Genomic DNA, 25,847 nt, shown 5'->3' with positions numbered 1-25,847 from the left:
CCCGAAACCGCAGCGTGTCCCTGTCCCGAAACCGCACCGTGTCCCTGTCCCGAAACCGCACCGTGTCCCTGTCCCGAAACCGCACCGTGTCCATGTCCCGAAACCGCACCGTGTCCCTGTCCCGAAACCGCACCGTGTCCCTGTCGCGAAACCGCACCTTGTCCCGAAACCGCACCGTGTCCCTGTCCAGAAACCGCACCGTGTCCCTGTCCCGAAACCGCACCGTGTCCCTGTCCCGAAACCGCACCGTGTCCCTGTCCCGAAACCGCACCGTGTCCCTGTCCCGAAACCGCACCGTGTCCCTGTCCCGAAACCGCACCGTGTCCCTGTCCCGAAACCGCACCGTGTCCCTGTCCCGAAACCGCACCGTGTCCCTGTCCCGAAACCGCACCGTGTCCCTGTCCCGAAACCGCACCGTGTCCCTGTCCCGAAACCGCACCGTGCCCCTGTCCCGAAACCGTACCGTGTCCCTGTCCCGAAACCGCACCGTGTCCCTGTCCCGAAACCGCACCGTGTCCCTGTCCCGAAACCGCACCGTGTCCCTGTCCCGAAACCGCACCGTGCCCCTGTCCCGAAACCGTACCGTGTCCCTGTCCCGAAACCGCACCGTGTCCCTGTCCTGAACCCGCACCCTGTCCCTGTCCCGAAACCGTACCGTGTCCCTGTCCTGAACCCGCACCCTGTCCCTGTCCCGAAACCGTACCGTGTCCCTGTCCCGAAACCGCACCGTGTCCCTGTCCCGAAACCGCACCGTGTCCCTGTCCCGAAACCGCACCGTGTCCCTGTCCCGAAACCGCACCGTGTCCCTGTCCCGAAACCGCACCGTGTCCCTGGTCCGAAACCGCACCGTGTCCCTGTCCCGAAACCGCACCGTGTCCCGAAACCGCACCGTGTCCCTGTCCCGAAACCGCACCGTGTCTCTGTCCCGAAACCGCACCGTGTCCCTGTCCCGAAACCGCACCGTGTCCCGAAACCTCACCATGTCCCGAAACCGCACCGTGTCCCTGTCCCAAAACCGCACCGTTTCCCTGTCCCGAACCCGCACCATGTCCCTGTCCCGAAACCACACCCTGTCCCTGTCCCGAAACCGCACCGTGTCCCTGTCCCGAAACCGCACCGTGTCCCTGTCCCAAAACCGCACCGTATCCCTGTCCCGAACCCGCACCATGTCCCTGTCCCGAAACCACACCCTGTCCCGAAACCGCGCCGTGTCCCTGTCCCGAAACCGCACCGTGTCCCTGTCCCAAAACCGCACCGTATCCCTGTCCCGAAACCGCACCGTGTCCCTGTCCCAAAACCGCACCGTATCCCTGTCCCAAAACCGCACCGTATCCCTGTCCCAAAACCGCACCCTGTCCCTGTCCCGAAACCGCACCGTGTCCCTGTCCCGAAACCGCACCGTGTCCCTGTCCCAAAACCGCACCGTATCCCTGTCCCGAAACCGCACCGTGTCCCTGTCCCAAAACCGCACCGTATCCCTGTCCCGAAACCGCACCGTGTCCCTGTCCCGAAACCGCACCGTGTCCCGAAACCGCGCCGTGTCCCTGTCCCGAAACCGCACCGTGTCCCTGTCCCGAAATCGCACTGTGTCTCTGTCCCGAAACCGCACCGTGTCCCTGTCCCGAAACCGCACCGTGCCCCTGTCCCGAAACCGCACCGTGTCCCTGTCCCGAAACCGCACCGTGTCCCTGTCCCGAAACCGCACCGTGTCCCTGTCCCGAAACCGCACCATGTCCCTGTCCCGAAACCACACCCTGTCCTTGTCCGGAAACCGCACCGTGTCCCTGTCCCGAAACCGCACCGTGTCCCGAAACCGCACCGTGTCCCTGTCCCGAAACCACACCCTGTCCCTGTCCGGAAACCGCACCGTGTCCCTGTCCCGAAACCGCACCATGTCCCGAAACCGCACCCTGTCCCTGTCCGGAAACCACACCCTGTCCCTGTCCCGAAACCGCACCCTGTCCCTGTCCCGAAACCGCACCATGTCCCTGTCCCGAAACCGCGCCGTGTCCCTGTCCCGAAACCGCACCCTGTCCCTGTCCCGTAACCGCACCGTGCCTCTGTCCCGAAACCGCACCCTGTCCCTGTCCCGAAACCGCACCGTGTCCCTGTCCCGAAACCGCACCATGTCCCTGACCCGAAACCGCACCGTGTCCCTGTCCCGAAACCGCACCGTGTCCCTGTCCTGAAACCGCACCCTGTCCCTGTCCCGAAACCGCACCCTGTCCCTGTCCCGAAACCGCACCGTGTCCCTGTCCCGAAACCGCACCATGTCCCTGTCCCGAAACCGCACCGTATCCCTGTCCCGAAACCGCACCGTGTCCCTGTCCCGAAACCGCACCGTGTCCCTGTCCCGAAACCGCACCGTGTCCTGAAACCGCACCGTGTGTCTGTCCCGAAACCGCACCGTGTCCCTGTCCCGAAACCACACCGTGTCCCTGTCCCGAACACCGCACCGTGTCCCTGTCCCGAAACCGCACCGTGTCCCGAAACCGCACCGTGTCCCTGTCCCGAAACCGCACCGTGTCCCTGTCCCGAAACCGCACCGTGTCCCTGTCCCGAAACCGCACCGTGTCCCTGTCCCGAAACCGCACCGTGTCCCTGTCCCGAAACCGCACCGTGTCCCTGTCCCGAAACCGCACCGTGTCCCTGTCCCGAAACCGCACCGTGTCCCTGTCCCGAAACCGCACCGTGTCCCTGTCCCGAAACCGCACCGTGTCCCTGTCCCGAAACCGCACCGTGTCCCTGTCCCGAAACCGCACCGTGTCCCTGTCCCGAAACCGCACCGTGTCCCTGTCCCGAAACCGCACCGTGCCCCTGTCCCGAAACCGTACCGTGTCCCTGTCCCGAAACCGCACCGTGTCCCTGTCCCGAATCCGCACCGTGTCCCTGTCCCGAAACCGCACCGTGTCCCTGTCCCGAAACCGCACCGTGCCCCTGTCCCGAAACCGTACCGTGTCCCTGTCCCGAAACCGCACCGTGTCCCTGTCCCGAACCCGCACCCTGTCCCTGTCCCGAAACCGTACCGTGTCCCTGTCCCGAAACCGCACCGTGTCCCTGTCCCGAACCCGCACCCTGTCCCTGTCCCGAAACCGCACCGTGTCCCTGTCCCGAAACCGCACCGTGTCCCTGTCCCGAAACCGCACCGTGTCCCTGTCCCGAAACCGCACCGTGTCCCTGGTCCGAAACCGCACCGTGTCCCTGTCCCGAAACCGCACCGTGTCCCGAAACCGCACCGTGTCCCTGTCCCGAAACCGCACCGTGTCTCTGTCCCGAAACCGCACCGTGTCCCTGTCCCGAAACCGCACCGTGTCCCGAAACCTCACCGTGTCCCGAAACCGCACCGTGTCCCTGTCCCAAAACCGCACCGTTTCCCTGTCCCGAACCCGCACCATGTCCCTGTCCCGAAACCGCACCCTGTCCCTGTCCCGAAACCGCACCGTGTCCCTGTCCCGAAACCGCACCGTGTCCCTGTCCCAAAACCGCACCGTATCCCTGTCCCGAACCCGCACCATGTCCCTGTCCCGAAACCACACCCTGTCCCGAAACCGCGCCGTGTCCCTGTCCCGAAACCGCACCGTGTCCCTGTCCCAAAACCGCACCGTATCCCTGTCCCGAAACCGCACCGTGTCCCTGTCCCAAAACCGCACCGTATCCCTGTCCTGAACCCGCACCCTGTCCCTGTCCCGAAACCGTACCGTGTCCCTGTCCCGAAACCGCACCGTGTCCCTGTCCCGAACCCGCACCGTGTCCCTGTCCCGAAATCGCACTGTGTCTCTGTCCCGAAACCGCACCGTGTCCCTGTCCCGAAACCGCACCGTGCCCCTGTCCCGAAACCGCACCGTGTCCCTGTCCCGAAACCGCACCGTGTCCCTGTCCCGAAACCGCACCGTGTCCCTGTCCCGAAACCGCACCATGTCCCTGTCCCGAAACCACACCCTGCCCCTGTCCGGAAACCGCACCGTGTCCCTGTCCCGAAACCGCACCATGTCCCGAAACCGCACCCTGTCCCTGTCCGGAAACCACAGCCTGTCCCTGTCCCGAAACTGCACCCTGTCCCTGTCCCGAAACCGCACCATGTCCCTGTCCCGAAACCGCGCCGTGTCCCTGTCCCGAAACCGCACCCTGTCCCTGTCCCGTAACCGCACCGTGTCTCTGTCCCGAAACCGCACCCTGTCCCTGTCCCGAAACCGCACCGTGTCCCTGTCCCGAAACCGCACCATGTCCCTGTCCCGAAACCGCACCGTGTCCCTGTCCCGAAACCGCACCGTGTCCCTGTCCTGAAACCGCACCCTGTCCCTGTCCCGAAACCGCACCCTGTCCCTGTCCCGAAACCGCACCGTGTCCCTGTCCCGAAACCGCACCGTGTCCCTGTCCCGAAACCGCACCGTGTCCCTGTCCCGAAACCGCACCGTGTCCTGAAACCGCACCGTGTGTCTGTCCCGAAACCGCACCGTGTCCCTGTCCCGAAACCGCACCGTGTCCCTGTCCCGAAACCGCACCGTGTCCCTGTCCCGAAACCGCACCGTGTCCCTGTCCCGAAACCGCACCGTGTCCCGAAACCGCACCGTGTCCCTGTCCCGAAACCGCACCGTGTCCCTGTCCCGAAACCGCACCGTGTCCCTGTCCCGAAACCGCACCGTGTCCCTGTCCCGAAACCGCACCGTGTCCCTGTCCCGAAACCGCACCGTGTCCCTGTCCCGAAACCGCACCGTGTCCCTGTCCCGAAACCGCACCGTGTCCCTGTCCCGAAACCGCACCGTGTCCCTGTCCCGAAACCGCACCGTGTCCCTGGTCCGAAACCGCACCGTGTCCCTGTCCCGAAACCGCACCGTGTCCCGAAACCGCACCGTGTCCCTGTCCCGAAACCGCACCGTGTCTCTGTCCCGAAACCGCACCGTTTCCCTGTCCCGAAACCGCACCGTGTGCCGAAACCTCACCGTGTCCCGAAACCGCACCGTGTCCCTGTCCCAAAACCGCACCGTTTCCCTGTCCCGAACCCGCACCATGTCCCTGTCCCGAAACCACACCCTGTCCCTGTCCCGAAACCGCACCGTGTCCCTGTCCCGAAACCGCACCGTGTCCCGAAACCGCACCCTGTCCCTGTCCCGTAACCACACCCTGTCCCTGTCCCGAAACCGCACCATGTCCCTGTACCGAAACCGCATCGTGTCCCGAAACCGCACCGTGTCCCTGTCCCGAAACCGCACCGTGTCCCTGTCCCGAAACCGCACCGTGTCTCTGTCCCGAAACCGCACCGTGTCCCTGTCCCGAAACCGCACCGTGCCCCTGTCCCGAAACCGCACCGTGTCCCTGTCCCGAAACCGCACCGTGTCCCTGTCCCGAAACCGCACCGTGCCCCTGTCCCGAAACCGCACCCTGTCCCTGTCCCGAAACCGCACTCTGTCCCTGTCCCGAAACCGCACCGTGTCCCTGTCCCGAAACCGCACCGTGTCCCTGTCCCGAAACCGCACCGTGTCCCTGTCCCGAAACCGCACCGTGTCCCTGTCCCGAAACCGCACCGTGCCCCTGTCCCGAAACCGTACCGTGTCCCTGTCCCGAAACCGCACCGTGTCCCTGTCCCGAATCCGCACCGTGTCCCTGTCCCGAAACCGCACCGTGTCCCTGTCCCGAAACCGCACCGTGCCCCTGTCCCGAAACCGTACCGTGTCCCTGTCCCGAAACCGCACCGTGTCCCTGTCCCGAACCCGCACCCTGTCCCTGTCCCGAAACCGTACCGTGTCCCTGTCCCGAAACCGCACCGTGTCCCTGTCCCGAACCCGCACCCTGTCCCTGTCCCGAAACCGCACCGTGTCCCTGTCCCGAAACCGCACCGTGTCCCTGTCCCGAAACCGCACCGTGTCCCTGTCCCGAAACCGCACCGTGTCCCTGGTCCGAAACCGCACCGTGTCCCTGTCCCGAAACCGCACCGTGTCCCGAAACCGCACCGTGTCCCTGTCCCGAAACCGCACCGTGTCTCTGTCCCGAAACCGCACCGTGTCCCTGTCCCGAAACCGCACCGTGTCCCGAAACCTCACCGTGTCCCGAAACCGCACCGTGTCCCTGTCCCAAAACCGCACCGTTTCCCTGTCCCGAACCCGCACCATGTCCCTGTCCCGAAACCACACCCTGTCCCGAAACCGCACCGTGTCCCTGTCCCGAAACCGCACCGTGTCCCTGTCCCAAAACCGCACCGTATCCCTGTCCCGAACCCGCACCATGTCCCTGTCCCGAAACCACACCCTGTCCCGAAACCGCGCCGTGTCCCTGTCCCGAAATCGCACCGTGTCCCTGTCCCAAAACCGCACCGTATCCCTGTCCCGAAACCGCACCGTGTCCCTGTCCCAAAACCGCACCGTATCCCTGTCCTGAACCCGCACCCTGTCCCTGTCCCGAAACCGTACCGTGTCCCTGTCCCGAAACCGCACCGTGTCCCTGTCCCGAACCCGCACCGTGTCCCTGTCCCGAAATCGCACTGTGTCTCTGTCCCGAAACCGCACCGTGTCCCTGTCCCGAAACCGCACCGTGCCCCTGTCCCGAAACCGCACCGTGTCCCTGTCCCGAAACCGCACCGTGTCCCTGTCCCGAAACCGCACCGTGTCCCTGTCCCGAAACCGCACCATGTCCCTGTCCCGAAACCACACCCTGTCCCTGTCCGGAAACCGCACCGTGTCCCTGTCCCGAAACCGCACCATGTCCCGAAACCGCACCCTGTCCCTGTCCGGAAACCACACCCTGTCCCTGTCCCGAAACTGCACCCTGTCCCTGTCCCGAAACCGCACCATGTCCCTGTCCCGAAACCGCGCCGTGTCCCTGTCCCGAAACCGCACCCTGTCCCTGTCCCGTAACCGCACCGTGTCTCTGTCCCGAAACCGCACCCTGTCCCTGTCCCGAAACCGCACCGTGTCCCTGTCCCGAAACCGCACCATGTCCCTGTCCCGAAACCGCACCGTGTCCCTGTCCCGAAACCGCACCGTGTCCCTGTCCTGAAACCGCACCCTGTCCCTGTCCCGAAACCGCACCCTGTCCCTGTCCCGAAACCGCACCGTGTCCCTGTCCCGAAACCGCACCGTGTCCCTGTCCCGAAACCGCACCGTGTCCCTGTCCCGAAACCGCACCGTGTCCTGAAACCGCACCGTGTGTCTGTCCCGAAACCGCACCGTGTCCCTGTCCCGAAACCGCACCGTGTCCCTGTCCCGAAACCGCACCGTGTCCCTGTCCCGAAACCGCACCGTGTCCCTGTCCCGAAACCGCACCGTGTCCCGAAACCGCACCGTGTCCCTGTCCCGAAACCGCACCGTGTCCCTGTCCCGAAACCGCACCGTGTCCCTGTCCCGAAACCGCACCGTGTCCCTGTCCCGAAACCGCACCGTGTCCCTGTCCCGAAACCGCACCGTGTCCCTGTCCCGAAACCGCACCGTGTCCCTGTCCCGAAACCGCACCGTGTCCCTGTCCCGAAACCGCACCGTGTCCCTGTCCCGAAACCGCACCGTGTCCCTGGTCCGAAACCGCACCGTGTCCCTGTCCCGAAACCGCACCGTGTCCCGAAACCGCACCGTGTCCCTGTCCCGAAACCGCACCGTGTCTCTGTCCCGAAACCGCACCGTGTCCCTGTCCCGAAACCGCACCGTGTGCCGAAACCTCACCGTGTCCCGAAACCGCACCGTGTCCCTGTCCCAAAACCGCACCGTTTCCCTGTCCCGAACCCGCACCATGTCCCTGTCCCGAAACCACACCCTGTCCCTGTCCCGAAACCGCACCGTGTCCCTGTCCCGAAACCGCACCGTGTCCCGAAACCGCACCCTGTCCCTGTCCCGTAACCACACCCTGTCCCTGTCCCGAAACCGCACCATGTCCCTGTACCGAAACCGCATCGTGTCCCGAAACCGCACCGTGTCCCTGTCCCGAAACCGCACCGTGTCCCTGTCCCGAAACCGCACCGTGTCTCTGTCCCGAAACCGCACCGTGTCCCTGTCCCGAAACCGCACCGTGCCCCTGTCCCGAAACCGCACCGTGTCCCTGTCCCGAAACCGCACCGTGTCCCTGTCCCGAAACCGCACCGTGCCCCTGTCCCGAAACCGCACCCTGTCCCTGTCCCGAAACCGCACTCTGTCCCTGTCCCGAAACCGCACCGTGTCCCTGTCCCGAAACCGCACCCTGTCCCTGTCCCGAAACTGCACCATGTCCCTGTCCCGAAACCACACCCTGTCCCTGTCCCGAAACCGCACCGTGTCCCGAAACCGCACCGTGTCCCGAAACCGCACCCTGTCCCTGTCTTGAAACCGCACCGTGTCCCTGTCCCGAAACTGCACCATGTCCCTGTCCCGAAACCGCACCTTGCCCCTGTCCCGAAACCGCACCATATCCCTGTCCCGAAACCGCACCGCGTCCCTGTCCCGAAACCGCACCGTGTCCCTGTCCCGAAACCGCACCGTGTCCCGAAACCGCACCGTGTCCCTGTCCCGGAACCGCACCATGTCCCGAAACCGCACCCTGTCCCTGTCCCGAAACCGCACCCTGTCCCTGTCCCGAAACCGCACCGTGTCCCTGTCCCGAAACCGCACCGTGTCCCTGTCCTGAAACCGCACCGTGTCCCTGTCCCGAAACTGCACCATGTCCCTGTCCCGAAACCGCACCCTGTCCCTGTCCCGAAACCGCACCGTGTCCCTGTCCCGAAACCGTACCATGTCCCTGTCCCGAAACTGCACCATGTCCCTGTCCCGAAACCGCACCGTGTCCCTGTCCCGAAACCGCGCCGTGTCCCTGTCCCGAAACCGCACCGTGTCCCTGTCCCGAAACCGCACCGTGTCCCTGTCCCGAAACCGCACCCTGTCCCTGTCCCGAAACCGCACCCTGTCCCTGTCCCGAAACCGCACCGTGTCCCTGTCCCGAAACCGCACCGTGTCCCTGTCCCGAAACCGCACCCTGTCCCTGTCCCGAAACCGCACCGTGTCCCTGTCCCGAAACCGCACCGTGTCCCTGTCCCGAAACCGCACCGTGTCCCTGTCCCGAAACCGCACCGTGTCCCTGTCCCGAACCGCACCGTGTCCCGAAACCGCACCGTGTCCCTTTCCCGAAACCGCACCGCGTCCCTGTCCCGAAACCGCACCGCGTCCCTGTCCCGAAACCGCACCGCGTCCCTGTCCCGAAACCGCACCGCGTCCCTGTCCCGAAACCGCACCGTGTCCCGTAACCGCACCGTGTCCCTGTCCCGAAACCGCACCGTGTCCCTGTCCCGAAACCGCACCGTGTCCCTGTCCCGAAACCGCACCGTGTCCCTGTCCCGAAACCGCACCGTGTCTCTGTCCCGAAACCGCACCGTGTCCCTGTCCCGAAACCGCACCGTGTCCCGAAACCGCACCGTGTCCCTGTCCCAAAACCGCACCGTATCCCTGTCCCGAACCCGCACCGTGTCCCTGTCCCGAAACCGCACCGTGTCTCTGTCCCGAAACCGCACCGTGTCCCTGTCCCGAAACCGCACCGTGCCCCTGTCCCGAAATCGCACCGTGTCCCTGTCCCGAAACCGCACCGTGTCCCTGTCCTGAAACCGCACCGTGTCCCTGTCCCGAAACTGCACCATGTCCCTGTCCCGAAACCACACCCTGTCCCTGTCCCGAAACCGCACCGTGTCCCTGTCCCGAAACCGCACCGTGTCCCGAAACCGCACCGTGTCCCTGTCCCGAAACCGCACCGTGTCCCTGTCCTGAAACCGCACCGTGTCCCTGTCCCGAAACCGCACCATGTCCCTGTCCCGAAACCGCACCCTGTCCCTGTCCCGAAACCGCACCCTGTCCCTGTCCCGAAACCGCACCCTGTCCCTGTCCCGAAACCGCACCGTGTCCCTGTCCCGAAACCGCACCGTGCCCCTGTCCCGAAACCGCACCGTGTCCCTGTCCCGAAACCGCACCGTGTCCCTGTCCCGAAACCGCACCGTGTACGTGCCCCGAAACCGCACCGTGTCCCTGTCCCGAAACCGCACCGTGTCCCTGTCCCGAAACCGCACCGTGTCCCTGTCCCGAAACCGCACCGTGTCCCTGTCCCGAAACCGCACCGTGTCCCTGGTCCGAAACCGCACCGTGTCCCTGTCCCGAAACCGCACCGTGTCCCGAAACCGCACCGTGTCCCTGTCCCGAAACCGCACCGTGTCTCTGTCCCGAAACCGTACCGTGTCCCTGTCCCGAAACCGCACCGTGTCCCGAAACCGCACCGTGTCCCGAAACCGCACCGTGTCCCTGTCCCAAAACCGCACCGTTTCCCTGTCCCGAACCCGCACCATGTCCCTGTCCCGAAACCACACCGTGTGTCTGTCCCGAAACCGCACCCTGTCCCTGTCCCGAAACCGCACCGTGTCCCGAAACCGCACCCTGTCCCTGTCCCGTAACCAAACCCTGTCCCTGTCCCGAAACCGCACCATGTCCTTGTACCGAAACCGCACCGTGTCCCGAAACCGCACCGTGTCCCTGTCCCGAAACCGCACCGTGTCCCTGTCCCGAAACCGCACCGTGTCTCTGTCCCGAAACCGCACCGTGTCCCTGTCCCGAAACCGCACCGTGCCCCTGTCCCGAAACCGCACCGTGTCCCTGTCCCGAAAGCGCACCGTGTCCCTGTCCCGAAACCGCACCGTGCCCCTGTCCCGAAACCGCACCCTGTCCCTGTCCCGAAACCGCACTCTGTCCCTGTCCCGAAACCGCACCGTGTCCCTGTCCCGAAACTGCACCATGTCCCTGTCCCGAAACCGCAGCGTGTCCCTGTCCCGAAACTGCACCATGTCCCTGTCCCGAAACCACACCCTGTCCCTGTCCCGAAACCGCACCGTGTCCCTGTCCCGAAACCGCACCGTGTCCCGAAACCGCACCCTGTCCCTGTCCCGAAACCGCACCCTGTCCCTGTCCCGAAACCGCACCGTGTCCCTGTCCCGAAACCGCACCGTGTCCCTGTCCCGAAACCGCACCCTGTCCCTGTCCCGAAACCGCACCGTGTCCCTGATCCGAAACCGTACCATGTCCCTGTCCCGAAACCGCACCGTGTCCCTGTCCCGAAACCGCACCGTGTCCCTGTCCCGAAACCGCGCCGTGTCCCTGTCCCGAAACCGCACCGTGTCCCTGTCCCGAAACCGCACCATGTCCCTGTCCCGAAACCGCACCCTGTCCCTGTCCCGATACCGCACCCTGTCCCTGTCCCGAAACTGCACCGTGTCCCTGTCCCGAAACCGCACCGTGTCCCTGTCCCGAAACCGCACCCTGTCCCTGTCCCGAAACCGCACCGTGTCCCTGTCCCGAAACCGCACCGTGTCCCTGTCCGAACCGCACCGTGTCCCTGTCCCGAACCGCACCGTGTCCCGAAACCGCACCGTGTCCCTTTCCCGAAACCGCACCGTGTCCCTGTCCCGAAACCGCACCGCGTCCCTGTCCCGAAACCGCACCGCGTCCCTGTCCCGAAACCACACTGCGTCCCTGTCCCGAAACCGCACCGTGTCCCGTAACCACACCGTGTCCCTGTCCCGAAACCGCACCGTGTCCCTGACCCGAAACCGCACCGTGTCCCTGTCCCGAAACCGCACCGTGTCCCTGTCCCGAAACCGCACCCTGTCCCGAAACCGCACCATGTCCCTGTCCCGAAACCGCACCATGTCCCTGTCCCGAAACCGCACCGTGTCCCGAAACCGCACCGTGTCCCTGTCCCGAAACCGCACCGTGTCTCTGTCCCGAAAGCGCAGCGTTTCTCTGTCCCGAAACCGCACCGTGTCTCTGTCCCGAAACCGCACCGTGTCCCTGTCCCATAACCGCACCGTGTCCCTGTCCCGCAACCGCACCGTGTCCCGAAACCGCACCGTGTCCCTGTCCCGAAACCACACCATGTCCCTGTCCCGAAACCGCACCGTGTCCCGAAACCGCACCGTGTCCCTGTCCCGAAACCGCACCGTGTCCCTGTCCCGCAACCGCACCGTGTCCCTGTCCCGAAACCGCACCCTGTCCCTGTCCCGAAACCGCACCGTGTCCCGAAACCGCACCGTGTCCCTGTCCCGAAACCGCACCGTGCCCCTGTCCCGAAACCGCACCGTGCCCCTGTCCCGAAACCGCACCGTGTCCCTGTCCCGAAACCGCACCCTGTCCCTGTCCCGAAACCGCACCGTGTCCCTGTCCCAAAACCGCACCGTGTCCCTGTCCCGAAACCGCGCCGTGTCCCGAAACCGCACCTTGTCTCTGTCCCGAAACCGCACCGTGTCTCTGTCCCGAAACCGCACCGTGCCCCTGTCCCGAAACCGCACCGTGTCCCTGTCCCGAAACAGCAGTGTCCCTGGTCCGAAACCGCACCGTGCCCCTGTCCCGAAACCGCACCGTGCCCCTGTCCCGAAACCGCACCGTGTCCCTGTCCCAAAACCGCACCGTGCCCCTGTCCCGAAACCGCACCGTGCCCCTGTCCCGAAACCGCACCGTGTCCCTGTCCCGAAACCGCACCGTGTCCCGAAACCGCACCGCGTCCCTGTCCCGAAACCGCACCGTGTCCCTGTCCCGAAACCGCACCGTGTCCCTGTCCCGAAACCGCACCGTGTCCCTGTCCCGAAACCGCACCGTGTCCCTGTCCCGAAACCGCACCGTGTCCCTGTCCCGAAACCGCACCCTGTCCCTGTCCCGAAACCGCACCGTGTCCCGAAACCGCACCGTGTCCCGAAACCGCACCCTGTCCCTGTCCCGAAACCGCACCGTGTCCCGTAACCGCACCGTGTCCCAAAACCGCACCGTGTCCCTGTCCCGAAACCGCACCGTGTCCCTGTCCCGAAACCGCACCGTGTCCCGAAACCGCACCGTGTCCCTGTCCCGAAACCGCACCGTGTCCCTGTCCCAAAACCGCACCGTGTCCCTGTCCCGAATAAGCAGCGTGTCCCTGTCCCGAAACCGCACCGTGTCCCTGTCGCGAAACCGCACCGTGACCCTGTCCCGAAACCGCACCATATCCCTGTCCCGAAACCGCACCGTGTCCCTGTCCCGAAACCGCAGCGTGTCCCTGTCCCGAAACCGCACCGTGTCCCTGTCCCGAAACCGCACCGTGTCTCTGTCCCGAAACCGCACCGTGTCCCTGTCCCGAAACCGCACCGTGTCCCTGTCCCGAAACCGCACCGTGTCCCTGTCCCGAAACCGCACCGTGTCCCTGTCCCGAAACTGCACCGTGTCCCTGTCCCGAAACCGCACCCTGTCCCTGTCCCGAAACCGCACCGTGTCCCGAAACCGCACCGTGTCCATGTGCCGAAACCGCACCCTGTCCCTGTCCCGAAACCGCACCGTGTCCCTGTCCCGAAACCGCACCGTGTCCCTGTCCCGAAACCGCACCGTGTCCCTGTCCCGAAACCGCACCGTGTCCCTGTCCCGAAACCGCACCGTGTCCCTGTCCCGAAACCGCACCGTGTCCCTGTCCCGAAACCGCACCGTGTCCCTGTCCCGAAACCGCACCGTGTCCCTGTCCCGAAACCGCACCTTGTCCCGAAACCGCACCGTGTCCCTGTCCCGAAACCGCACCGTGTCCCTGTCCCGAAACCGCACCGTGTCCCGAAACCGCACCGTGTCCCTGTCCCGAAACCGCACCGTGTCCCTGTCCCGAAACCACACCCTGTCCCTGTCCCGAAACCACACCTTGTCCCTGTCCCGAAACCGCACCGTGTCCCTGTTCCGAAACCGCACCGTGTCCCGAAACCGCACCGTGTCCCTGTCCCGAAACCGCACCGTGTCCCTGTCCCGAAACCGCACCGTGTCCCTGTCCCGAAACCGCACCGTGTCCCTGTCCCAAAACCGCACCGTGTCCCTGTCCCGAATGAGCAGCGTGTCCCTGTCCCGAAACCGCACCGTGTCCCTGTCGCGAAACCGCACCGTGTCCCTGTCCCGAAACCGCACCATATCCCTGTCCCGAAACCGCACCGTGTCCCTGTCCCGAAACCGCAGCGTGTCCCTGTCCCGAAACCGCACCGTGTCCCTGTCCCGAAACCGCACCGTGTCCCTGTCCCGAAACCGCACCGTGTCCCTGTCCCGAAACCGCACCGTGTCCCTGTCCCGAAACCGCACCGTGTCCCTGTCCCGAAACCGCACCGTGTCCCTGTCCCGAAACCGCACCGTGTCCCTGTCCCGAAACCGCACCGTGTCCCTGTCCCGAAACCGCACCGTGTCCCGAAACCGCACCGTGTCCATGTGCCGAAACCGCACCCTGTCCCTGTCCCGAAACCGCACCGTGTCCCTGTCCCGAAACCGCACCGTGTCCCTGTCGCGAAACCGCACCTTGTCCCGAAACCGCACCGTGTCCCTGTCCCGAAACCGCACCGTGTCCCTGTCCCGAAACCGCACCGTGTCCCGAAACCGCACCGTGTCCCTGTCCCGAAACCGCACCCTGTCCCTGTCCCGAAACCGCACCGTGTCCCTGTCCCGAAACCGCACCGTGTCCCTGTCCCGAAACCGCAGCGTGTCCCTGTCCCGAAACCGCACCCTGTCCCTGTCCCGAAACCGCACCGTGTCCCTGTCCCGAAACCGCACCGTGTCCCTGTCCCGAGACCGCACCGTGTCCCTGTCCCGAAACCGCACCGTGTCCCTGTCCCGAAACCGCACCGTGTCCCTGTCCCGAAACCGCACCGTGTCCCTGTCCCGTAACCGCACCGTGTCCCGAAACCGCACCGTGTCCCTGTCCCGAAACCGCACCGTGTCCCTGTCCCGAAACCGCACCGTGTCCCTGTCCCGAAACCGAACCGTGTCCCTGTCCCGAAACCGCACCGTGTCCCTGTCCCGAAACCGCACCGTGTCCCTGTCGCGAAACCGCACCGTGTCCCTGTCCCGAAACCGCACCGTGTCCCTGTCCCGAAACTGCACCGTGTCCCTGTCCCGAAACCGCACCGTGTCCCGAAACCGCACCGTGTCCCTGTCCCGAAACCGCACCCTGTCCCTGTCCCGAAACCGCACCGTGTCCCTGTCCCGAAACCGCACCGTGTCCCTGTCCCGAAACCGCAGCGTGTCCCTGTCGCGAAACCGCACCCTGTCCCTGTCCCGAAACCGCACCGTGTCCCTGTCCCGAAACCGCATCGTGTCCCTGTCCCGAAACCGCACCGTGTCCCTGTCCCGAAACCGCACCGTGTCCCTGTCCCGAAACCGCACCGTGTCCCTGTCCCGAAACCGCACCGTGTCCCTGTCCCGAAACCGCACCGTGTCCCTGTCCCGTAACCGCACCGTGTCCCGAAACCGCACCGTGTCCCTGTCGCGAAACCGCACCGTGTCCCTGTCGCGAAACCGCACCGTGTCCCTGTCCCGAAACCGCACCGTGTCCCTGTCCCGAAACTGCACCGTGTCCCTGTCCCGAAACCACACCGTGTCCCGAAACCGCACCGTGTCCCTGTCCCGAAACCGCACCATATCCCTGTCCCGAAACCGCAGCGTGTCCCTGTCCCGAAACCGCAGCGTGTCCCTGTCCCGAAACCGCACCGTGTCCCTGTCCCGAAACCGCACCGTGTCCCTGTCCCGAAACCGCACCGTGTCTCTGTCCCGAAACCGCACCGTGTCCCTGTCCCGAAACCGCACCGTGTCCCTGTCCCGAAACCGCACCGTGTCCCTGTCCCGAAGCCGCACCGTGTCCCTGTCCCGAAACCGCACCGTGTCCCGAAACCGCACCGTGTCCCTGTCCCGAAACCGCACCGTGTCTCTGTCCCGAAACCGCACCGTGTCCCTGTCCCGAAACCGCACCGTGTCCCGAAACCGCACCGTGTCCCGAAACCGCACCGTGTCCCTGTCCCGAAACCGCACCATGTCCCTGTCCCGAAACCGCACCGTGTCCCTGTCCCGAAACCGCACCGTGTCCCTGTCCCGAAGCCGCACCGTGTCCCTGTCCCGAAACCGCACCGTGTCCCGAAACCGCACCGTGTCCCTGTCCCGAAACCGCACCGTGTCTCTGTCCCGAAACCGCACCGTGTCCCTGTCCCGAAACCGCACCGTGTCCCGAAACCGCACCGTGTCCCGAAACCGCACCGTGTCCCTGTCCCGAAACCGCACCATGTCCCTGTCCCGAAACCGCACCGTGTCCCTGTCCCGAAACCGCACCATGTCCCTGTCCCGAAACCGCACCGTGTCCCTGTCCCGAAACCGCACCCTGTCCCTGTCCCGAAACCGCACCGTGTCCCTGTCCCGAAACCGCACCGCGTCCCTGTCCCGAAACCGCACCATGTCCCTGTCCCGAAACCGCACCGTGTCCCTGTCCCGAAACCGCACCGTGTCCCTGTCCCGAAACCGCACCGTGTCCCTGTCCCGAAACCGCACCGTGTCCCTGTCCCGAAACCGCACCCTGTCCCTGTCCCGAAACCGCACCGTGTCCCGAAACCGCACCGTGTCCCGAAACCGCACCCTGTCCCTGTCCCGAAACCGCACCGTGTCCCGTAACCGCACCGTGTCCCAAAACCGCACCGTGTCCCTGTCCCGAAACCGCACCGTGTCCCTGTCCCGAAACCGCACCGTGTCCCGAAACCGCACCGTGTCCCTGTCCCGAAACCGCACCGTGTCCCTGTCCCGAAACCGCACCGTGTCCCTGTCCCAAAACCGCACCGTGTCCCTGTCCCGAATAAGCAGCGTGTCCCTGTCCCGAAACCGCACCGTGTCCCTGTCGCGAAACCGCACCGTGACCCTGTCCCGAAACCGCACCATATCCCTGTCCCGAAACCGCACCGTGTCCCTGTCCCGAAACCGCAGCGTGTCCCTGTCCCGAAACCGCACCGTGTCCCTGTCCCGAAACCGCACCGTGTCCCTGTCCCGAAACCGCACCGTGTCCCTGTCCCGAAACCGCACCGTGTCCCTGTCCCGAAACCGCACCGTGTCCCTGTCCCGAAACCGCACCGTGTCCCTGTCCCGAAACCGCACCGTGTCCCTGTCCCGAAACCGCACCGTGTCCCTGTCCCGAAACCGCACCCTTTTCCTGTCCCGAAACCGCACCGTGTCCCGAAACCGCACCGTGTCCATGTGCCGAAACCGCACCCTGTCCCTGTCCCGAAACCGCACCGTGTCCCTGTCCCGAAACCGCACCGTGTCCCTGTCCCGAAACCGCACCGTGTCCCTGTCCCGAAACCGCAGCGTGTCCCTGTCCCGAAACCGCACCGTGTCCCTGTCCCGAAACCGCACCGTGTCCCTGTCCCGAAACCGCACCGTGTCCCTGTCCCGAAACCGCACCGTGTCCCTGTCGCGAAACCGCACCTTGTCCCGAAACCGCACCGTGTCCCTGTCCCGAAACCGCACCGTGTCCCTGTCCCGAAACCGCACCGTGTCCCGAAACCGCACCGTGTCCCTGTCCCGAAACCGCACCGTGTCCCTGTCCCGAAACCACACCCTGTCCCTGTCCCGAAACCACACCTTGTCCCTGTCCCGAAACCGCACCGTGTCCCTGTTCCGAAACCGCACCGTGTCCCGAAACCGCACCGTGTCCCTGTCCCGAAACCGCACCGTGTCCCTGTCCCGAAACCGCACCGTGTCCCTGTCCCAAAACCGCACCGTGTCCCTGTCCCGAATGAGCAGCGTGTCCCTGTCCCGAAACCGCACCGTGTCCCTGTCGCGAAACCGCACCGTGTCCCTGTCCCGAAACCGCACCATATCCCTGTCCCGAAACCGCACCGTGTCCCTGTCCCGAAACCGCAGCGTGTCCCTGTCCCGAAACCGCACCGTGTCCCTGTCCCGAAACCGCACCGTGTCCCTGTCCCGAAACCGCACCGTGTCCCTGTCCCGAAACCGCACCGTGTCCCTGTCCCGAAACCGCACCGTGTCCCTGTCCCGAAACCGCACCGTGTCCCTGTCCCGAAACCGCACCGTGTCCCGAAACCGCACCGTGTCCATGTGCCGAAACCGCACCCTGTCCCGAAACCGCACCGTGTCCCTGTCCCGAAACCGCACCGTGTCCCTGTCGCGAAACCGCACCTTGTCCCGAAACCGCACCGTGTCCCTGTCCCGAAACCGCACCGTGTCCCTGTCCCGAAACCGCACCGTGTCCCGAAACCGCACCGTGTCCCTGTCCCGAAACCGCACCCTGTCCCTGTCCCGAAACCGCACCGTGTCCCTGTCCCGAAACCGCACCGTGTCCCTGTCCCGAAACCGCAGCGTGTCCCTGTCCCGAAACCGCACCCTGTCCCTGTCCCGAAACCGCACCGTGTCCCTGTCCCGAAACCGCACCGTGTACCTGTCCCGAGACCGCACCGTGTCCCTGTCCCGAAACCGCACCGTGTCCCTGTCCCGAAACCGCACCGTGTCCCTGTCCCGAAACCGCACCGTGTCCCTGTCCCGTAACCGCACCGTGTCCCGAAACCGCACCGTGTCCCTGTCCCGAAACCGCACCGTGTCCCTGTCCCGAAACCGCACCGTGTCCCTGTCCCGAAACCGAACCGTGTCCCTGTCCCGAAACCGCACCGTGTCCCTGTCCCGAAACCGCACCGTGTCCCTGTCGCGAAACCGCACCGTGTCCCTGTCCCGAAACCGCACCGTGTCCCTGTCCCGAAACTGCACCGTGTCCCTGTCCCGAAACCGCACCGTGTCCCGAAACCGCACCGTGTCCCTGTCCCGAAACCGCACCCTGTCCCTGTCCCGAAACCGCACCGTGTCCCTGTCCCGAAACCGCACCGTGTCCCTGTCCCGAAACCGCAGCGTGTCCCTGTCGCGAAACCGCACCCTGTCCCTGTCCCGAAACCGCACCGTGTCCCTGTCCCGAAACCGCATCGTGTCCCTGTCCCGAAACCGCACCGTGTCCCTGTCCCGAAACCGCACCGTGTCCCTGTCCCGAAACCGCACCGTGTCCCTGTCCCGAAACCGCACCGTGTCCCTGTCCCGAAACCGCACCGTGTCCCTGTCCCGTAACCGCACCGTGTCCCGAAACCGCACGGGTGTCCCTGTCCCGAAACCGCACCGTGTCCCTGTCGCGAACCCGCACCGTGTCCCTGTCCCGAAACCGCACCGTGTCCCTGTCCCGAAACTGCACCGTGTCCCTGTCCCGAAACCACACCGTGTCCCGAAACCGCACCGTGTCCCTGTCCCGAAACCGCACCATATCCCTGTCCCGAAACCGCACCGTGTCCCTGTCCCGAAACCGCACCGTATCCCTGTCCCGAAACCGCAGCGTGTCCCTGTCCCGAAACCGCAGCGTGTCCCTGTCCCGAAACCGCACCGTGTCCCTGTCCCGAAACCGCACCGTGTCCCTGTCCCGAAACCGCACCGTGTCTCTGTCCCGAAACCGCACCGTGTCTCTGTCCCGAAACCGCACCGTGTCCCTGTCCCGAAACCGCACCGTGTCCCTGTCCCGAAACCGCACCGTGTCCCTGTCCCGAAGCCGCACCGTGTCCCTGTCCCGAAACCGCACCGTGTCCCGAAACCGCACCGTGTCCCTGTCCCGAAACCGCACCGTGTCTCTGTCCCGAAACCGCACCGTGTCCCTGTCCCGAAACCGCACCGTGTCCCGAAACCGCACCGTGTCCCGAAACCGCACCGTGTCCCTGTCCCGAAACCGCACCATGTCCCTGTCCCGAAACCGCACCGTGTCCCTGTCCCGAAACCGCACCATGTCCCTGTCCCGAAACCGCACCGTGTCCCTGTCCCGAAACCGCACCCTGTCCCTGTCCCGAAACCGCACCGTGTCCCTGTCCCGAAACCGCACCCTGTCCCTGTCCCGAAACCGCACCGTGTCCCTGTCCCGAAACCGCACCCTGTCCCTGTCCCGAAACCGCACCGTGTCCCTGTCCCAAAACCGCACCGTGTCCCGAAACCGCACCGAGTCCCGAAACCGCACCGTGTCCCTGTCCCGAAACCGCACCGTGTCCCGAAACCGCACCGAGTCCCGAAACCGCACCGTGTCCCTGTCCCGAAACCGCACCGTGTCCCTGTCCCGAAACCGCACCGTGTCCCTGTCCCGAACCCGCACCCTGTCCCTGTCCCGAAACCGCACCGTGTCCCTGTCCCGAAACCGCACCTTGTCCCTGTCCCGAAACCGCACCGTGTCCCTGTCCCGAAACCGCACCGTGTCCCTGTCCCGAAACCGCACCGTGCCCCTGTCCCGTAACCGCACCGTGTCCCTGTCCCAAAACCGCACCGTGTCCCGAAACCGCACCGAGTCCCGAAACCGCACCGTGTCCCTGTCCCGAAACCGCACCGTGTCCCGAAACCGCACCGAGTCCCGAAACCGCACCATGTCCCTGTCCCGAAACCGCACCGTGTCCCTGTCCCGAAACCGCACCATGTCCCTGTCCCGAAACCGCACCGCGTCCCTGTCCCGAAGCAAATCCGTCTCCATCGCGACTCCGTCTGTCCCGACTCCGTCTCCATCTCCACCACGGCAGCCCTTCGCCGTCGGGAACCCGCAGGGCGCTGGCTATTCGGGGAATCCTGCCCCTTGACTCTGTCCTGACGTCTCGTGTTTGATGCTGTTTAGGGTCGGACATTAAAACCGATGGGTTTGGCTTGGAGACCTGCCGCAATATGGTGAACCTGCTGGATGTATCCTTTCCTGCCTTGGCCGAGTGTCCACGGCGTTCCCTCTGTGGGATGTGCGAAGTGGCCTCTTTCTGTGTAACTGTCCCATGGGATTGAGAAACTTTCTCTTCCCATTCACTCGACCCGAATGTCTGAACCGCCTCCGGTTCCTGATTCTGAGTCCAACACGTTTTACTTAACTGACATCCAACAGAAAGATGGGAATGGCAACCTGGGATTGGTGGAATTTAAGAGATTGTGGGACAAGGTTCAGAAATTTCTGGTAAGGCTTTTTGGTCAGAATCGATCCGAATTAAAATTAGGAATCGGACTGTGAATTGTGAGATCCGGAGATGGGGCGGGGTGGAGGGAGGAGGGAGGGGGAGGGAGGAGGGAGGGGGGGGAGGGAGGGGGGGGGAGGGGGAGGGAGGAGGGAGGGGGGAGGGGGAGGGAGGAGGGAGGGGGAGGGGGAGGGAGGAGGGAGGGGGAGGGAGGGGGGGAGGGGGAGGGAGGGGGGGTTGGGGAGAGAGGGGGGGGATGGGGAGAGAGGGGGGATACAAAGAATAAAGAAATGTACAGCCCGGGAACAGGCCCTTCGGCCCTCCAAGCCCGTGCCGACCATGCTGCCCGACTAAACTACAATCTTCTACACTTCCTGGGTCCGTATCCCTCTATTCCCATCCTATTTATGTATTTGTCAAGATGCCCCTTAAATGTCCCTATCGTCCCTGCTTCCACCACCTCCTCCGGTAGCGAGTTCCAGGCACCCACTACCCTCTGCGTAGAAAACTTGCCTCGTACATCTACTCTAAACTTTGCCCCTCTCACCTTAAACCTATGCCCCCTAGTAATTGACCCCTCTACCCTGGGGAAAGCCTCTGTCTATGCCCCTCATAATTTTGTAGACCTCTATCAGGTCTCCCCTCAACCTCCTTCGTTCCAGTGAGAACAAACCGAGTTTATTCAACCGCTCCTCATAGCTAATGCCCTTCATACCAGGCAACATTTTGGTAAATCTCTTCTGCAGCCTCTCTAAAGCCTCCACATCCTTCTGGTAGTGTGGCGACCAGAATTGAACACTATACTCCAAGTGTGGCCTAACTAAGGTTCTGTACAGCTGCAACATGACTTGCCAATTCTTATCTCAATGCCCCGGCCAATGAAGGCAAGCATGCCGTATGCCTTCTTGACTACCTTCTCCACTTGTGTTGCCCCTTTCAATGACCTGTGGACCTGTACTCCTAGATCTCTTTGACTTTCAATACTCTTGAGGGTTCTACCATTCACTGTATATTCCCTACCTGCATTAGACCTTCCAAAATGCATTACCTGACATTTGTCCGGATTAAACTCCATCTGCCATCTCTCCGCCCAAGTCTCCAAACAATCTAAATCCTGCTGTATCCTCTGACAGTCCTCATCGCTATCCGCAATTCCACCAACCTTTGTGTCGTCTGCAAACTTACTAATCAGACCAGTTACATTTTCCTCCAAATCATTTATATATACTACAAAGAGCAAAGGTCCCAGCACTGATCCCTGTGGAACACCACTGGTCACAGCCCTCCAATTAGAAAAGCATCCTTCCATTGCTACTCTCTGCCTTCTATGGCCTAGCCAGTTCTGTATCCACCTTGCCAGCTCACCCCTGATCCCGTGTAACTTCACCTTTTGTACTAGTCTACCATGAGGGACCTTGTCAAAGGCCTTACTGAAGTCCATATAGACAACATCCACTGCCCTACCTGCATCAATCATCTTAGTGACCTCCTCGAAAAACTCTATCAAGTTAGTTAGACACGACCTCCCCTTCACAAAACCATGCTGCCTCTCACTAATACGTCCATTTGCTTCCAAATGGGAGTAGATCCTGTCTCGAAGAATTCTCTCCAGTAATTTCCCTACCACTGAAGTAAGGCTCACCGGCCTGTAGTTCCCGGGATTATCCTTGCTACCCTTCTTAAACAGAGGAACAACATTGGCTATTCTCCAGTCCTCCGGGACATCCCCTGAAGACAGTGAGGATCCAAAGATTTCTGTCAAGGACTCAGCAATTTCCTCTCCAGCCTCCTTCAGTATTCTGGGGTAGATCCCATCAGGCCCTGGGGACTTATCTACCTTAATATTTTTTAAGACATCCAACACCTCGTCTTTTTGGATCTCAATGTGACCCAGTCTATCTACACACCCTTCTCCAGACTCGACATCTACCAATTCCTTCTCTTTGGTGAATACTGATGCAAAGTATTCATTTAGTACCTCGCCCATTTCCTCTGGCTCCACACATAGATTCCCTTGCCTATCCTTTAGTGGGCCAACCCTTTCCCTGGCTACCCTCTTGCTTTTTATGTACGTGTAAAAAGCCTTGGGATTTTCCTTAACCCTATTTGCCAATGACTTTTCGTGACCCCTTCTAGCCCTCCTGACTCCTTGCTTAGGTTCCTTCCTACTTTCCTTATATTCCACGCAGGCTTTGTCTGTTCCCTGCCTTTTAGCCCTGACAAATGCCTCCTTTTTCTTTTTGACGAGGCCTACAATATCTCTCGTTATCCAAGGTTCCCGAAAATTGCCGTATTTATCCTTCTTCCTCACAGGAACATGCCGGTCCTGAATTCCTTTCAACTGACACTTGAAAGCCTCCCACATGTCAGATGTTGATTTGCCCTCAAACATCCGCCCCCAATCTATGTTCTTCAGTTCCTGCCTAATATTGTTATAATTAGCCTTCCCCCAATTTAGCACATTCATCCTCGGACCACTCTTATCCTTGTCCACCAGTACTTTAAAACTTACTGAATTGTGGTCACTGTTACCGAAATGCTCCCCTACTGAAACATCTACCACCTGGCCGGGCTCATTCCCCAATACCAGGTCCAGTACCGCCCCTTCCCTAGTTGGACTGTCTACATATTGTTTTAAGAAGCCCTCCTGGATGCTCCTTACAAACTCCGCCCCGTCTAAGCCCCTGGCACTAAGTGAGTCCCAGTCAATATTGGGGAAGTTGAAGTCTCCCATCACCACAACCCTGTTGTTTTTACTCTTTTCCAAAATCTGTCTACCTATCTGCTCCTCTATCTCCCGCTGGCTGTTGGGAGGCCTGTAGTAAACCCCCAACATTGTGACTGCACCCTTCTTATTCCTGATCTCTACCCATATAGCCTCACTGCCCTCTGAGGTGTCCTCCCGCAGTACAGCTGTGATATTCTCCCGAACCAGTAGCGCAACTCCGCCTCCCCTTTTACATCCCCCTCTATCCCGCCTGAAACATCTAAATCCTGGAACGTTTAGCTGCCAATCCTGCCCTTCCCTCAACCAGGTCTCTGTAGTTAACTCAAGTTAACCTTTTCAAAACATACAGTGAACAACTTAGCAACCATCGATTCAAATACAACCCCCAAAGAATACAACACTAAGTAATCCTTTAAGCTTTCCTTTGAACATCCATAAGACTTAAAACACCTTTTACCAGAAGCACATCAGGTTAACGTCACTACTGTTATTAGTTTTAAATCACCAGGATCGATTTACAGTCTTTAGATTACAGAGAGAGATTCATACACCTTCTGGCTGTGACTGCAGCTATCCAGCTCTGAAAACTAAACTAAAACACACCCTGCAGCCAACTGCATAAAACAAAAGTAAAAAGCTGACAGACAGCCCAGCTCTCTGACATCACTTCAATAGTAAACACCCATTTCTTAAAGGTACATTTCTTAAACACCCATGTCTTAAAGATGCTGTCACATGACAATGGTTAGGGATGGTTAGATTGTGCCTTTAGAACAAGTCATGTAAAGTGAAAATAGCACTGATGAAGATGTATTGATGAACGGTGTTCAGTAACTGGTTACCACGGGATTGCAGGGCAGTGTTTGATTTCCGCTGTTAATTTTTACAGAAAATCTTCAAGCGGAATGATCTGGACGAGTCGGGCACTATGAGTTCAAATGAGATGAGAGTTGCTGTGGAGGAAGCTGGTGAGAATCTCCTTTCAGCAGGGGGGGCGGGGAGTGGGGGGGGCGGTGGGGGGGCATGCGCAGGGACAGCAACAGTTCGGTGATAGCGACCGCAACATGGGACGATTTAAGTTTGTTATGGACAAAGAAATAGACAAGTTGCAAAAAAGCTTTGGGATTGGGCGAGAGTGGATTTTAGTAAAAGTAAGACAGAATCTGGTCTTTGTATTGTCCTTGACACCCCAACACAGCATTCAGGACACAATGAGATGGATTAGAGAGGTTTTTGGCAAGTCCATGGGGAGCAAATCAGCAGAGGTATTAGTGGAGTACAGGAAGTACAGCATGGAGCTTAAGAAATCAATTAGGAGAGAAAAGAGGGGATATGAGAAAGCTCTGGCTGGTAAAAGTTGGGAAAATCCCAAGATATTCTATGAATGGGAAGAGGATACCCAGGGAAAGAGTAGGGCCCGTTAGGGACCAAGGGGGGAATCTGTGCGTGCAGCCAGAGACATTGGTAAGGTGTTGAATGAATATTTCACGTCTGCCTTCACCCAAGAGAATGAGGAGATAGTTATAGGACTCGGGGAGAGAGACTGTGAGGTTCGTCAGCAAATTGTCATAGGGAGGGACAAGGTGTTGGAGGTATTGGCGGGCTTAAAAGTGGACAAGTCTCCAGGTCCGGATGAATTGTGGCCCAGGCTGCTGTGGGAGGCGAGGGAGGAGATTGCCGGGGCTCTGACCCAAATGTTTCATTCCTTTCTGACCCCAAGGGAGGTGCCAGAGGACTGGAGAACAGCTGATGTGGTCCCACTATTGAAGAAAGGTTGTAGAGACAAGCCAGAGAACTACAGACCAGTGAGTCTGACGTCAGTGGTGGGGAAACTACTGGAGAAGATGCTGAAGTAGAGAATGTATCTCCACTGGGACAGGCAGGGTTTGATCAGGAATAGTCAGCATGGCTTTGTCAGAGGGAGGTCATACCTAACACATTTGATTGAATTTTTTGAGAAGGTGAGCACAGGGATCTGTGCTGGGTGCCCAAGTATTCATCATTTAGATAAATAACATAGATGACGGAGATTGGATTGGATTGGATTTGTTTATTGTCACGTGTACCGAGGTACAGTGAAAAGTATTTTTCTGCGAGCAGCTCAACAGATCATTAAGTACATGAGAAGAAAAGGGAATAAAAGAAAATACATAATAGGGCAACACAACATATACAATGTAACTACATAACACCGGCATCGGATGAAGCATACAGGGTGGAGTGTTAATCAGGTCAGTCCATAAGAGGGTCATTTAGGAGTCTGGTGACAGTGGGGAAGAAGCTGTTTTTGAGTCTGTTCGTGCGTGTTCTCAGACTTCTGTATCTCCTGACGGTTGGGAGAAGTTGGAAGAGTGAGTAACCCGGGTGGGAGGGATCTTTGATTAT

General features: G+C 61.8%; 1 protein-coding gene across 1 annotated transcript in view; it reads left to right on the top strand.

Moving 5' to 3' along the window:
• The window catches only part of LOC140411514 (calpain-2 catalytic subunit-like), a 244,484-nt gene that overhangs the window by 182,203 nt on the left and 36,434 nt on the right, over positions 1–25,847 (top strand). The window contains exons 15-17 of the mRNA XM_072500600.1: positions 20,413–20,477; positions 20,668–20,736; positions 24,352–24,430. Of these exons, the coding sequence (XP_072356701.1) occupies positions 20,413–20,477; positions 20,668–20,736; positions 24,352–24,430 (213 nt within the window). The remainder of the gene's footprint in view (positions 1–20,412; positions 20,478–20,667; positions 20,737–24,351; positions 24,431–25,847) is intronic.

The sequence above is a fragment of the Scyliorhinus torazame genome, chromosome 4 (assembly GCF_047496885.1).
Source record: "Scyliorhinus torazame isolate Kashiwa2021f chromosome 4, sScyTor2.1, whole genome shotgun sequence".
Taxonomy (NCBI): Eukaryota; Metazoa; Chordata; class Chondrichthyes; order Carcharhiniformes; family Scyliorhinidae; genus Scyliorhinus; species Scyliorhinus torazame.
This window is presented reverse-complemented; position numbering and strand designations above follow the sequence as displayed.